A 13476-nucleotide genomic window follows, 5' to 3' on the forward strand; every position below is an offset into this window, starting at 1 on the left:
TCTTCTTCCCCCGGCCTCCCGAAGTCTTCCTCCGCCCCGGCGCGAGGGCAGCTGCTGCGCCGCCGTCCCTGTCCCCGTCCCTGTCCCCGTGGGCAGGTGGCGGTCGCCCGCGGTGGCTGCTGAAAAGCCAAACGAGACATCCCCTCAGCACAGAGCGAGGGGCGCAGGGGGACGGGCGAGCCAAGGGGCTCCTCGCCCCCGTGGCCTCGTCCCGCCGGCCTCCCCGAAAACCCTTTTGTTGGCGCTGACCTCGCTGGGCGGCCGTAAATTTTCCGCCGTGGCCCCGTGTCATCAATCTGCCTTCTGGTGGCTGCGCCGCATGGGAAAGGTCCCGGCACAGGGGTGGGGGACAATGAAGGGGCGCAGATGGGACGGGGATGGGGACGGGGACAGGGACAAGGATGGGGACAAGGATGGAGATGGGGCACCTCGTCCTGCCCAGCCAGTAAGAGGAGCACCAGCCCAGGTCTTGGCCCTAGAAACTGGCCCCGTTCAGCACTGTTGGGGTTTACCTGGGAGAAAACCTGCCTTTTTTTTGTCTGCTTCAAGACTCATGAATGCAATCCACCACCCCAAAATGTGGACCTTCAGCATACCTGCTGCTGAAGTTATTTAAAAGCTTTCTAGGCTGTTGCTGCAATCAGGGTGGAAGTTCATTACCTTTTAATTTAATCAGACTTGGGGTGGTTTTTCTCACCTCCTCCATTTGCCCTGGCACACGTGTTTATGTACATAAATAGATTTATTTTTTCCACATACCTGCACGAGAGTACATGCACATATTCCCTCCCATCTGGCGGCGCTCAGACCAGTTCAAGACCTGAACTTGAACACTGCAGTGACCAAATGCAGTGTGTCTGTGTGGGCACTTGGGTGCAATTTGCATTTTTATCTGCAGTGCCCGACTGTCTATGACTTCAGATTGCATTTGTTTCTTGGAAATAACCGGCCTGGTGAAATGTCACTTCTTTTGCAAGCGAAAGCTGCAGAGCTACGTAGAAGATAACGGCACTTAAAAAGAGGTACAGAAAGGAGAGGTGTCCTGCTGATAAGGCCCTGGGCAGAGCTGAGGAAATCCGGTTTCGATTACAGCCCAGCGTGGCTCTGGCCAGCTCGTCCCGGCCGCATTTCAACACCCGTCTGCTCCCGGGCCGGGCCATGGGCTGGGTGCCCCGGAGAGCAGGGTGAGGAACGGTTTGAGGGGCTGGAAGGGGCTTTGCCTCCTCTGCCTGGAGGCCAGGATCAGCCAACACGTTAGCACACTGCCTGGTGCTGCTGCCTGACCTGTGTCTGCTGCAGGTGCCCTGGTGCTGGTTGCCACAGGGCCATGGGATGCACTGGGCTCAGGGGTGGCTGTACTGGGAGTACGAGTGGGAAGGGAAATGGCCCAGAGGGTGGCCGGTGGGGTGCAGGGAGGAAAGGCCCCATCACCAGCAGCACCCAGCGGTGCGAGGCTGTGGTCCCTGCCCAGGGGACATCCAGCAACAGGGCTCCGACAGGCAGGACCCGACCCTCTAATTGCTGTGAGCCTTCCGGAGAGGTGGCGAAGCCCTCCCTGGATGCAGTGTTTGCTCTCCTCCGAGCGTCCGTGACTGGCAATTTGTCTGTCGAAACAGATGTGGGCAGCAACAAACATCTATTTCTATAACTAGAAACAAATTTGGTAATTGCCTCTTTCAACAGGACTTGCTCAAGCAGGAAATGAAATTCCTAAATGGCAGTTAGCAAAAGTATTTATAGCTAAGTTCATAAATGAGACGTACTTTCCTTTGTCATGAGATTCTGCTGCTTGGAAGGAAAAAACCTCCGGCAGCAAGCCGCATATTGATCAGGAGCGTTTCCAGGGTCCGCGAAAATGCTTATTTATTAATGCGTTTATTTTTACTATCTGCAGCAGCAACCCCGACAGGACCTCTTTGGTCTTCCCGGGTCACTTGGCAGGGTTTCATCTGGATGTTGTGCGCTGGGTCTTGGCAGTGATTTTCGGCAGAGTCGATCTGAGCCGTGCTGTCTGGGGGTGTGCGAGGCCTGCAGCTCTTGGCCCCGTCTCCCACCTTGGATGCTTGTGGTGCTGAGGAGGTTTTTTGGGGCCGTGCCCCCTGCTGGGGTGGATGTGGGGTGTTAGGGTGTGATGGAAGGGTGATGAGGGCTCTCGGGGTCTGGTGCTGTGCGGAGCCTCAGCAGACAGGGGAGATTCGCCCCAGCTTGGAGGGGCCATGAGAGCTGCTCAGAATTTCCTAGTGAGCAAGCAAATTTGCTTATCTTTCAAGTGCAAAATCAAAACGACTTTATTCTTTTAACTCCCTTGAACTGGCCTTCCCCTTGGGAGAAACTTCAAAAGCGGCGTCCTCCTTGCAGGAATTGCAGTAGGCTTGGATCGAGCTCAGTGCGCTTGCAATATGTCGTCTGAAAATAGCGAAAGGGGAGGGAGCACACAAAAAGGGAGGAAAATGGTGGGAATACACAATTTTTTAGAGTCCAAGTGTCCTGGAAAACCTCCTTAGTTCCCGTTGCTCTGGTGGGGCTGGTTAATGTCTCTCAGACTTTCTCTAAACACGTTGCCAGCTGACAGGTCTTTGTTGGGAGCCAAAAGGTGTCCCAGCTGTGAGAGCTGCTGACCCCAGCTCGAATGATTGCGATCCCTGTGTAAAAGCAGAGAGCTGCCATGTCCATCGTTCCCTTTTGGCCTCTGAACGCAGCCCCTGCTCCTTTGGGTCCCTCTAGTAGCCCCGCCAGCCTGGGAGGCTCACCTGTAGGAACAGCAGCAGCGAGATGTGACCGGGGCTATCACCGGGTTTTAGGGACTAAGACATTTTCTGAGGCCCAATCCCCCCGATGCTTCCACAGCTGTAAGCATGAAATGGGGCCATTTCCTTTAAAACAAACAGAAAAAGGAGTGGGGGTGCAGGATGAGGCCATCACCAGTGACTCAGAGGATGTGATGCGTGATTACCCAGGGTGACAAACGAAGAAAACCAACTAGATTAAACGCACAGCTAGGGTCCAAACGTGGACAGAGTCCAACGTGACTTCTTGGGCCCCCGTTGCCCATCCTCCTGCAAGGACTTCTCTCAAGCCAGCCCCTTCTGCAAGTCCTGGTGCCAGCATCATCCTGGTGCATTTGGCAAGGCTGAATCCAGCGGGCTCTGTCCGGCCGTCCCGCTTGCTGCCATGGGCCTGATCCTGCTCTTTTGTGCCTCGGAGCTGCTGCTGCAGCTTCAGGACGCTGCTGGTCTGTGCCAGCGACAGCAGTATCATGCTCTGTATCTACCCTCGGTACTTCCCGTGCTGCCTCGTAAACAAACACAATTGTTGACAATCTGATGGGCCCTTTGTATGCGGTTTTATGGAGGCATTATTTCGGAGATAAATGTAGCAGATAAATGCTGACACACAAATATTGCAGCCGTGACTTTGCCTGGCCTGATTGTTTCGAAGATGACCTCGCAGACAAATGGCAGGGGCTGCGTAATCCGCCGTCTGAAGTTCTTTGTTCTTTCGTCTCGTCTTCCCCAGGCACAGGCTCAGGAAGCCAGAGCATTGGTCCCCAGCAAGTGGAGCTCGGCAGCTGCTGGGTGAAACCTCTCCGTAAGACAGGAGCAGCGCTCGGTGCTGCGCCCGCGTTGGCAGCCCGCGGATTCCAGCTGTTGCCTGGAGCTTTTTTTTGGTTCTTGCTTAAATTAGAGCAGTTGCTTAGCACAAGGGGCATGTCCCCCTACGGATAGGATGGCGCTGAGCTGCTGCAGCAGGCTGGGTTGCTGCTGTGCCGGGGTGCTTTGCTCCACGGGGTGTGTATGCACAGGGTGCTGCTGCGGGGCTGTGGGCTGCAGCAGGGCCCGAGCCCCCTGCGGGAGGGTTGGGAGGTGTTTCCCTGGTAAAAGCAGAGCTCTGAGGGGTGCCGGCACTCAGACAGCCCTTCTCAAATTCACATTCTTTAGCTTTGAGTAGAAAAACGAGGTCCACGGTTTGGCTGCGTCACTTAACCCACATCCTTGTGCAGAGGCTTTGATGAGTGTCTGGCTAAGCCATCGCGCTTCAGCTGGGCTCAGTTTGCTGAGGGTAACCCCGGGTCCTTCAGGTTGGTCTGAAGTACGCCCAGACCACACTGTGACATCTGTCCCTGGCTCTCCAGAAGCGTGGCAGGCACGATGCAAGCCCCTGGGCTGTAGGGCTCTGACAGAAGCCCCACTACATGTGCACGGGGACCTGGGAGGGCTGCAGGAGAGCTCTGGGGGTGCCCCCTTTGGTCCAGGCCTGCAGCGAGGCAGCTCAGCGATGCCAGCTCCCAGCCTTCCTGGCTCTCTGCTCACAAAAGGCTGTGTTGGGGTGTACGAGGCAAGGTGGCTCAGCATGTCCTCAGCTGCCGTCCTCTGAAAGTGGCCGGGACTCGTTCCGTGCCCTGATTATTGGGGCACACAAGGTAGCGGGTGGCTCGCAGCTGCTGGTGGAAGGACAGCCCGTGTGCCTCTCATTGCTTTTGCCGGTGCCTGGGGGCACAGCAGCAGCTGTGGGGCTCTGAAACGGGTACAGGGACAGGAGGGGAGCGAGTTGGGCTGTCCAGGAGCTGCCGGGATGGATCTGGGTGTCTGTCTCACTCCTGTACCCCATCCCACTTCCCCCACTGCCGCTACCTTCGGCCAGCGGTGTGGGTGCTGAGGGCAGCTGGAAGGCAGACCCGTTGCATCCACTTTTATCTCTGCCTCCCCGCTGGCAACAAGCTCGGTGCCAAGGCAGCAGGGGGCTGTTGGGGAAGGTGCTGGGTCGTGTCCTCGTTGTGCCTCCCAAACGTGCTGTAGGTAGGGGAGCAGGGATGACCGGACCAGCAGCTGAAGGTGTTTGCTGTAGGGTACTGGGGGAGCAGCCCAGATTTTGGGTGCTGACAGACACTCACTGAAGCTGGGAGAGGGGGACCTCAGTCTGCCCCTGTTCCATCTGTGCTTTGTGGGGCTGCACAGGCTTGTTGGGAAGCCTTGAGGTTACCGGCCCCATAGTGCTCTTGGCTGAAGTCCTTGTGTGTCCCTGCTCGGCACCCCACAAAGCTTGCAGGTGCAGGATTTGGGGGATCACAGGCAGGGGGAAGGATGTGTGGACACTCCTCAGCCCCAGGCTTCGCACTGTTGGCAGCACCACGATGATGTGGGCTTCATTTCTCCCCACCGCTTTCCTCTGCAGTAGCCTTATCTGCACACCCTGCCAAAACGTGTCTGTACCGTTATTTATTTTCAATACATTTTTTTACATAACAACAGCGCTGGCATCAGTGGCTGCAAGGAACCTGTTCAAGGAAAAGGTGCCCGAAGGTGGGGCTGGAGAAGGCTACAAGGTGAAGAAGGAGCCAGGGCTGGGCACATCTCTCTGTGCCAGGGCAGCTCCGTGTGTCCGAGATGTTAATGGAAAAGCAGAGCAGCAGTGCGTGATGGGGGCTCGCAGCAGATCCACGAGCACTATTTATTAATTCCTCCCGTTGATTTCACCACATCTGGCGTGTGTGTGGAGCCCTTCCTTCCCGGGGTGCGCGTGGGGCCGTGCTGGGGAGGGGGCAGCGCTGGGCTCAGCTGGATTCCCAGGGATTAGGGAAGGAGCCAGGACACGCGGGGTGACCCTGGGGTGCCTCCACGTGCAGCTGGCAGCAGGCAGCACTTCATTTATGGCTTCTATGACCTTTCAGGACTGACCATGGTCTTACCATCCCCTGCTGCAGGGCTTGTGCTGGGATCTGGTGCAGTTCAACCTGGTGCAGCCACAGGGGGGGTCCCGCCGCCGTGCCCCGCTCCACGGCACCGCGGGCGCTGGGCCAGGATCTGTTGAATCACGGCGCTGAGTCACCGCCTGCACCAGGCTCCATAAATAACCCCAGGCGCTGAGCTCCGCGCCCCGCATGGCGAGGAGCAGGAGGAGCCGCCGAGGGTTCCGGCAGCAGAAAGCATCTCAGCGCCGCCACTGCCCGAGGCGCAGGGGGAGTCCCACCACCGCTCGGCGCCGTGCCCGTGGCACCGTGCCCCCGGCTATCCCCGTGCCGCCCCGCGGGAGCCTCCTGCGTGCCCCAGGGCTTCCCCACTCCTGCCCCATAATTGCACCCTGCCCCATTGGGCTCCCTGCTCCGTGCTGAGGTCAGGCACCTCGTACTGTCCCAGGAGGACCTCAGTCCCATCGTTTCCCACAGCCAGCCGCACAGAACCTGAACGTCCATCATTCTGAGGCAGTGGCTCTGCTGCTAGAGCAGGGAGGGAGAAGGGATGCTGCAGCGTGCCCACCAACCTACACCTCCTGGTATTTCAGCAGGCAAGGCATGAAAGCCTTACTCTCCCTGCCCGTTTTGTTGAGGCTTGCTGGGCAGCGGGAGGAATCTGCACAAAACCGTCCTGTCCAGCCTCGGTGCAGAAGTTGTGCCCTCTTTACTCACTTCCTTTTGGATTTTCTTAGCACCTGTTTCTAGATCAAGGGAAGCTGCTGGAGTTACAGCAGCAGCCAAACTTCATTTTTTTTTTTGCCTTTTCTGTGACCTGTGATACTGTTTAGGCAACTTGGAAATTTCCCCCATAGCAGCAGGATTGTGCTCACCAGAGCCCTTTTCCAGTTCTGGGGCCATTCCCCCTGCCCCAGACCCAGCTCGGCGGGGCTGCCACCCCCCTCCAGTGGCAGGGGACAGTCCGGCACCTTGGGGTGCCCCAGCCCCTCCGTGCCCGACACACAGAGCAACCTCCAGGCAGGTTCAGATGTCTTTTCCTGAAGAACACAGGTGGAATGAGTAATACTGGGACTCTGGTAGGAGGGACAGTCACGGGAGCATCCAGAAGCTTAGGTGCACATCCCATCCTTCCCAGGTAATTATTCCCTGATGGTTAATTAACCATCAGCAGCCAGGCTTGTTAGCGAGGTACCTCGCTGTGTCCAGCTTGTGTGGCCTCACTCTGGGCAGGTGACTGCCAGAGGACAACAGCAGCAGCAGCAATTTTTCCTGCACACCCTTAGGAGGATGTTTCTGCTGGTCTGCTCGAGCTTGTGATCAGGCTCATCCTGCCCAAAGTGCCCCAGCAATGTGCTTCAAGTCACAAGTAAGGGGTTTTGAGAGATAAAAATACCCAGAGGAAGCGAAAGTGAACATGGGAGAAGCAAAGTGTTCTGCAGGGGATTCTCTGCTTTGTTTAATTTTGTCTCTGAAAACAGCTGCAGTTTTAGCACGGTTCACCCCAGCATTTATGATTAATTTTTTTTTAAGCTTAGGAATGGTGGCTAATGCAGCTCCATTTGTTCAGCTCAGCCGTTATGTCCTGAGCAATTTCATTTCTCATCCCCTCTCACGTGATACCAATATACACAGAAATCATAACTTAAGCTTACGGACAATTGCTTTGACCTGGGGGTGTGTATTATACCTCGCTGAAGGCAGAGGTCTTCTTGGCTCAGACCCTGCCTGAAAGTGGTGCTGTCCCCATGTAAGCAGTAGCTGGAGCATCCCTCATTACCCCAGCGCAGTGCAGGTGTCCTTTTTTCCTCTCTGCACAGCCAGCGGTGCTGCGGAGCGTTCATCTGCAGCAGTGATACCCTACGAGGAAGGAAGAGCGTTCGTAAAGTTTATAGTAAGCATTTTATCACCTTCAGTAAGTCATAAAAGGTAAGGAAGCGTGGTTAAAGTACCCCACGGCCTCAGCTGCCCCCGGCCACTGCGCACCCGTTTGCGTGCAGAGGGTGGCACCTCGGCGCTCACAGCGTGACCACTGACGTTTAGCATCATTAAACCAGCCAGTGTTGGCATTTTGTTCATTGCACTCGAGGCTCTTGAAGCTCGGGTGTGCTTTTCTGGCCCTGCTTCTGCCCAGCCCTAAGTGTGGTCCGGGGGGGCTGCCTCCGGCATGCCCAAAGGATGCCTCCGCGCATCGGCACCCGCAGCCCCCGGGGTTTTAGGGTTTGCTCTCAGCCTCGCTGCAGGCTGCTGGGAAACCCTCATCTGAAGCCACGCGTGCCTCGAAGCGGTGTGTGAGTACCCAAGCTGGAATGGGCTCGATCACAAACACCCAGCCTCGGGACCTCGATAGTCTGGGGGGAGAAGGCTTGGCTGCAGAAGGGGTGCGTGCGTGCTCACCGACTGCAGGAGCTGCAGCGTCTAGACGGGAACTACGGAAAAGCAGGTTGTGTCACTTAAATGGGATGTCTGAACCTGTTAGTTTGAAACCTATTCAGGAGTAAAAATTATGCAAAATTAAATTAGTGTGACCTTACTTTGCATTCGGAGGCTGAATTTGCCCATCTTGTAAAGCCTAGTGCATTTATAACACTTCCCTTGGGGAAAATTACAGAGAGAAATGGAATGAGGTCTTTTCTAATTGAAAAGTGACAATGATTAGGAAGCCAAATACAAAATGTGTTGAGTATTTTTTTTCTTGTTTTGTTGTGTGTGTGTGTTTTAAGAATACCAGTAGAATTATAAATTATGTGCTTTGCAGTTTGGCTTGTTTTTCATTCCCCAAAGGCTTTTTATTAGCATAGCAGCTGAATTGCACTTGTATAATAACATATTAACTCAAAGTTTGTGTGTTGTTTTTTTTTTTAATGATCTTTCTTCATTAGTTTGACTGAGCTGCTTGGATAAAATCTTACCGAGCATATCCAGCTTTCCAGTGTGGTGTGTTTTATTTTGTTCCCCTCTGAAAATGAAGCCCATGCAGACAAGTTAAAACAGAGGGAGAGCTGGCAGAAACTTTGATGCCTCAAGTGGGTATGAGTCTCTTGAAACTTGAAAAGCCCCAATTGTGCGTGGAGCTTTTTTGGTTGCGTTTGATTTCTTTTCTTTATTTTCCTTTGTGTTTTTTTTTTTGAAAGGCCACGTTGGGCAACATGAGTGTTCTTGCCGGGGCGATTAAAGCTCTTCTCAGCATACCTGATGTGTTTATTCATAGGCTCGCATGCTGTGCTGTTCATGTGGGGCTGGGTTTGGGGGCAGAGGGTGCCCCAAACTCTTCCCTGAGCACCTCCTGGTGCGGGGATTAGAGGCTCCTGGTGGGGTTGGCTGCCTGGTGTACTCCAAATACAGCAAGGAGAGGAAATCTCCATTTCAGTGACAGCAATAACGATGTCAGGGCAGATGTGCTTCTCGTGGTGCTGGCTGGGTGTTTGGCACCAAAACGCTCAGATCCTGGCCTGTGGTGCTGGACGAGCCCAGGTGTGCTCTGCACAGAGGTTGAGGTGTTTGCTTCCCTGTGCTAAGGAAGGAAAAGGGAGACGAACGTGGCCGTTGTGACAGGGCCAGGGCCAGAAGATGGGGGCTGGTAGGGTTTGCCGTTCCGAAGTGCTTTGCCAAACCCATTTACAGAATGTTAATTTGCAGCTTAATTGTCCTCCCCTCTCCCACAAAGCAAGATATTTAAATCAGCCGTCTATTTATAAAGCCAGCATGGCCGCAGTAACAGACTGGATTCGCACTGAAATGCCCCGATTCAGAGCTCGGCACGTGGTGCATCACCCAGCCTGGCCCTGCAGTGCTGGCTCTGGGATCTTGGGGTCCCGACCTCTCCAGATGGGCACCTCGAAGGGATTACAGGAGCAGACGGGCAGGGGGACAACCCCTGCCCACCAGGAACCTTCCCATGGCTCCAGTGCCCACTGCTCCCAGCAGCTGTCATGCAGTGCCCCAGTTAATGGGGGTGCCTCCATCCCACCCCGTGCTTCATTCTCTGCTCATCCCATGTCTGCATGTGTGCCGGAGACTTGGCTTAGGTCTCTTGTCAATAATGTATTTATTCCATACATTTTCCTTCTCCCCACCACCTCTAAGTCCCTGCCACTGCGACCCCTGGCTCTTCCTGAGGGCCGAAACTTCACCTGTATCACCGAACTGCCCTGACTGAATGGCAGGATTTGGTTCACTGAATGTGCCTCTCATTCTAGGAAAGTCACTTTAATTTATAACTGCCGTCCTCTTGTTTTTCTTCAGAAATGTTCAGAACTTTTTTTTTTTTTTTTTAACAAGAAAGGAAGCTTTCCATCACTGGCCTCGTTTATTTTTCCTTGCGCCTTCTTGCTGTGGCCAAAGCACATGTTGCAGTTAAGGCTAAATTGACTCATCCTCCGAAATTCTTTGGTTGTTGTTTTATGTCTTTTTTTTTTTTTTTTTTCCTTTTCTTTAATGGTCTTTTGCACACAGCCTGAGGCCGTTACCCAGGGAGGCAGTGCAAGTGCAGAAACCTGCCTTGCACAAACAAATCAGCAACAACAAAAAAATTGGAATCAAGGGGCTGGACCTGGGGCTTCAGCTTGCAGAGATGCTCTGCAGATGCTCCAGAGGCCTGTTCCTTCTGTCAGTGGATGGCCATAAATGTGACTGTGGAACAGGACAAGCCCTCCCTCCCTCCTTTCATGAGCCTTGTCACCATCCCCGGGCTGGGGACATGTGGTGGCACTGCCCCCTGCTCCAGGAGCACCTGGGCAGCCGCATGCGCAGCCCCAGCCTCAGTCCCATCCCTTTTTGGGCTCTCAGGGGTCCTGAGATGCAGGTGCCAGATGCGGTTCTTGCTTTCAGGGCACCACTCTGCTTTGGGAAGGTGGTGGCTGGAGCGGGTTAAACATTCGGGGACCTTTTGGGATGGTGGGAAGTGCGCCTGCCCGGCGGCAGAAATAGCTGCTGTGTAGCAGGATGGACTCCAAGGTAACTGGCAGCACTTACCACCTGGGCTGTTTTCTTGACATTTATTTGCTTTTACTGGCACTTAAATGCCACCTGCCAGGAGAAAACTTTCCATTAAACAGAAAAAAATCTGCCTGACTCAGCAGAGGCCACCCCTGGCAGTGGGAGCAGTGCGGTGCTGCCCTTGGGGGCACCGCCAGTCTTCCTGCGAATGTATTTATAAATAAAACCCAGGGGGCAGCATCCCTGACAGCTTAAGGCACAGTTCCCAAAAGTGGGTTTTGTAGCTGTTCCTACCGAGAAACAGACTTTGAATGCCCAGAGCAGTTGAATTTGGTTTTCCCTGGCCTGGCCCTTCCTTTGCAGAGGGCGCAGGGAGCGCTGGGCTCTGCAGGCGCGAGGGGACTCAGGGGGGCAGCAGCTGCTCTCTGGGTGCATAGAAATAATGACCCTAGTGCTGTGTCAGTCTGGGGCACTCGGTTTTATTCAGCCTCAGTGAGGTGTGAGGAATTATTTTCTTAAATTTTAGGAGTGTTTATTTGCTTTAGCCTCTTTTTTTTTTATTATTATTATTATTTTTCCTTTACGCTGAAGTTAACCGGCCAGTTTGTTTGTGCGTTCTTGTTTGTTGGAAGGATTTTTGGCAGTTCTCCTGTGTGCCAGTTCATGCCGCTCATGATGCCGCAGCTCTTGTATGCGCTGGCTGCAGAACGAGGGGGAATGGGAGCACAGTCAGCACCCGGCGGTCCTGTTGGGTTCTTTTGGAAAACCACGAGGTCTGCTGGTGATGGATTGGTGCTGGGGAGGGGGCTGCTGGCACCTGCAGGCCCCCAGGGTGGTGGGGATATGTGCCTGATGCCCGTGTGTGCCAAGGAGGACTTGAGTCCTGTGCGTCCTAGAGGGAGGAGTGGTGGTGATGGGAGGAGAACAGCGAGACTTCAGCTGAGTTTCTGCTGAATTAGTTCGTTATGACCGATTACACGTGGCTTGCGGTCCACCAGGTTCGGCACCAAACCTCTGCCACTTGCACCTAGCAAACTGCAGACAGGGGAGCAGCAGCAAGGGGTTTGGGAAGTCTTGTCTGGATTGCAGTTTGGAAAAACCATGCCTTGTGGGGCACATCTAAAGATCCCTCCTAGAGACCGTTGTGTGGCACCAAAGACATGAATTAACGTGTGTTTTTTTATGAAGTAGCTGGGCTCGAAGCATGCAGAGCCCACGTATGTGTGTCTGGGAGTGCTGTGGGGGAAGGATGCAGCTGCACTGTGTCACCGACTGCTTGGCCAAATTCCTGCTTCTTGCACTCAATTAAGTGCTGCTTTTTCAGGTGGCTCACAATATGTCTCTCTCTCTCTTGCAGCGGAGTTGGAGTTTGTACAGATAATCATAATCGTGGTGGTGATGATGGTGATGGTGGTTGTGATAACCTGTCTGCTGAACCACTACAAACTCTCTGCGCGATCCTTCATCAGTCGGCACAGCCAAGGGAGGCGGAGAGATGAGAATCTGTCATCAGTAAGTCACACACTGCTCTTCTCATCCATGTCTTACTGTCTTGTTTGCCAAGTGATGTGAAACTGGGGAAATGTGAGAGCCAAAGGCATTCATCTCAGTTGCGTTTGCCCATGTGCCACTCAGCACTGTGTGAAGACGCCCTCCAGGTTGGGTCCTGGCATCGTCTTCCCGGTTATGTGGGGCCCGTGTAGGGATGCCTTTGGCTTTTTGGGGTGCTTTTTGTGATATACAGTCAGCTGTAGCCTCCACTTTTGTCCTGAGCTTTGCAATGTGGACTCTCCATTAGCAAAGTAACCACGTGAGGCTGTTCTTGGTGTGTCCTGTTCCTGAAACCACCACTTACCATCAGCTATTGGGTGCATGTGCCTTGACATTTACAACCCCAAAGTATTGAGTCTGCTGGCAGCTCCGATTGGAGAGTCCTAAACGAGCGAATTAATCTCTTCCTGCCTCCAAGAGGATGGGGAATCCTGAAAGACCTTCTCCAGTTTTCGTCACAAGTGAAGTCGTGCTGTCACTGCTGCAATGGAGGTGTCAGAAAACGCCCGTCAGCCACGCGAGGAGAAAACCTCTCCAAGGGGATGCTCGGGAGATTCCCCGCTTAACTTGGGCTCTGTGGTTCACAGAAGCCTGAGGAGAAATGTGTTAATTGCACCTCCAACGTGCATTCAAGGGGGAGCCCCTCCAGCCTCGCGGCAGCTGCTGGCTTACGCAGAGCTGGAGGTTTCATCGGATGCAGCAGCTCAGTGACAAGAACCTACAGGGAAAAGACAGAAAATTTTCTTGGAGGGTGAGCATGTACAATTCACTGCTGCCTGCATGGCTCTGTCTTCCCGTGCAGGGATATCTTGTACTGATGTGTTTCTTTATCGTTCACCCTGAAGGATCTTAGAGCTCTTTAAACGGTAGGGCTGCCTCAAGGTCACTGCTTCGTGCTCTCGTTTCCAGCCTCGCAGGGCGGGCGCTGCTGCCTTGTGCTGGCCTCCGCGGAGCTGCGCTCCCTTGTATCGGATCCGGGAGAATGATCAAATGCTCTGAGCTTCCTTTGATTCCCTTTTATAAAGCAGAGAGATCTAACATCAGCTTTAATACGTGCACCACTGAGGGCTGCCCAGCCTGCAGGTGCCGGCTGCCCCTGCTCCACGGGTGCTCTCATTTTGTCCCACAGGGCACGGAGGACCCTCACCGGGTGCTCTGTGCCAAAGCGAGGAGAACGCCCAGTCTGATGGAGAGCTGTGAAGACCCTGAGCTCAATCAAACCACCCTTCATTTTGTCAGCTGCAGAGCGTGTGTCCAAAGGCAGCGAGTGCCTCATGCTGCCTCCTGAAGCCCTGCAGCAC

The 13476-nt window shown here is 54.2% G+C and overlaps 1 protein-coding gene across 4 annotated transcripts in view; it reads left to right on the forward strand.

Moving 5' to 3' along the window:
• PMEPA1 (prostate transmembrane protein, androgen induced 1) overlaps positions 1–13476 on the forward strand; it is a 43228-nt gene that overhangs the window by 20644 nt on the left and 9108 nt on the right. For 3 of the 4 annotated variants that reach the window (XM_084537798.1, XM_084537797.1, XM_084537799.1), the window contains one exon: positions 11982–12136. In XM_084537798.1, coding sequence (XP_084393924.1) covers positions 11982–12136 — 155 coding nt within the window. Of the gene's footprint in view, positions 1–7972; positions 8130–11981; positions 12137–13476 lie in introns of those variants that run through there. The other variant, XM_084537800.1, reaches the window with a different exon arrangement.

This window comes from Aythya ferina (genome assembly GCF_964211825.1).
Source record: "Aythya ferina genome assembly, chromosome: 16".
NCBI classification, from domain to species: domain Eukaryota; kingdom Metazoa; phylum Chordata; class Aves; order Anseriformes; family Anatidae; genus Aythya; species Aythya ferina.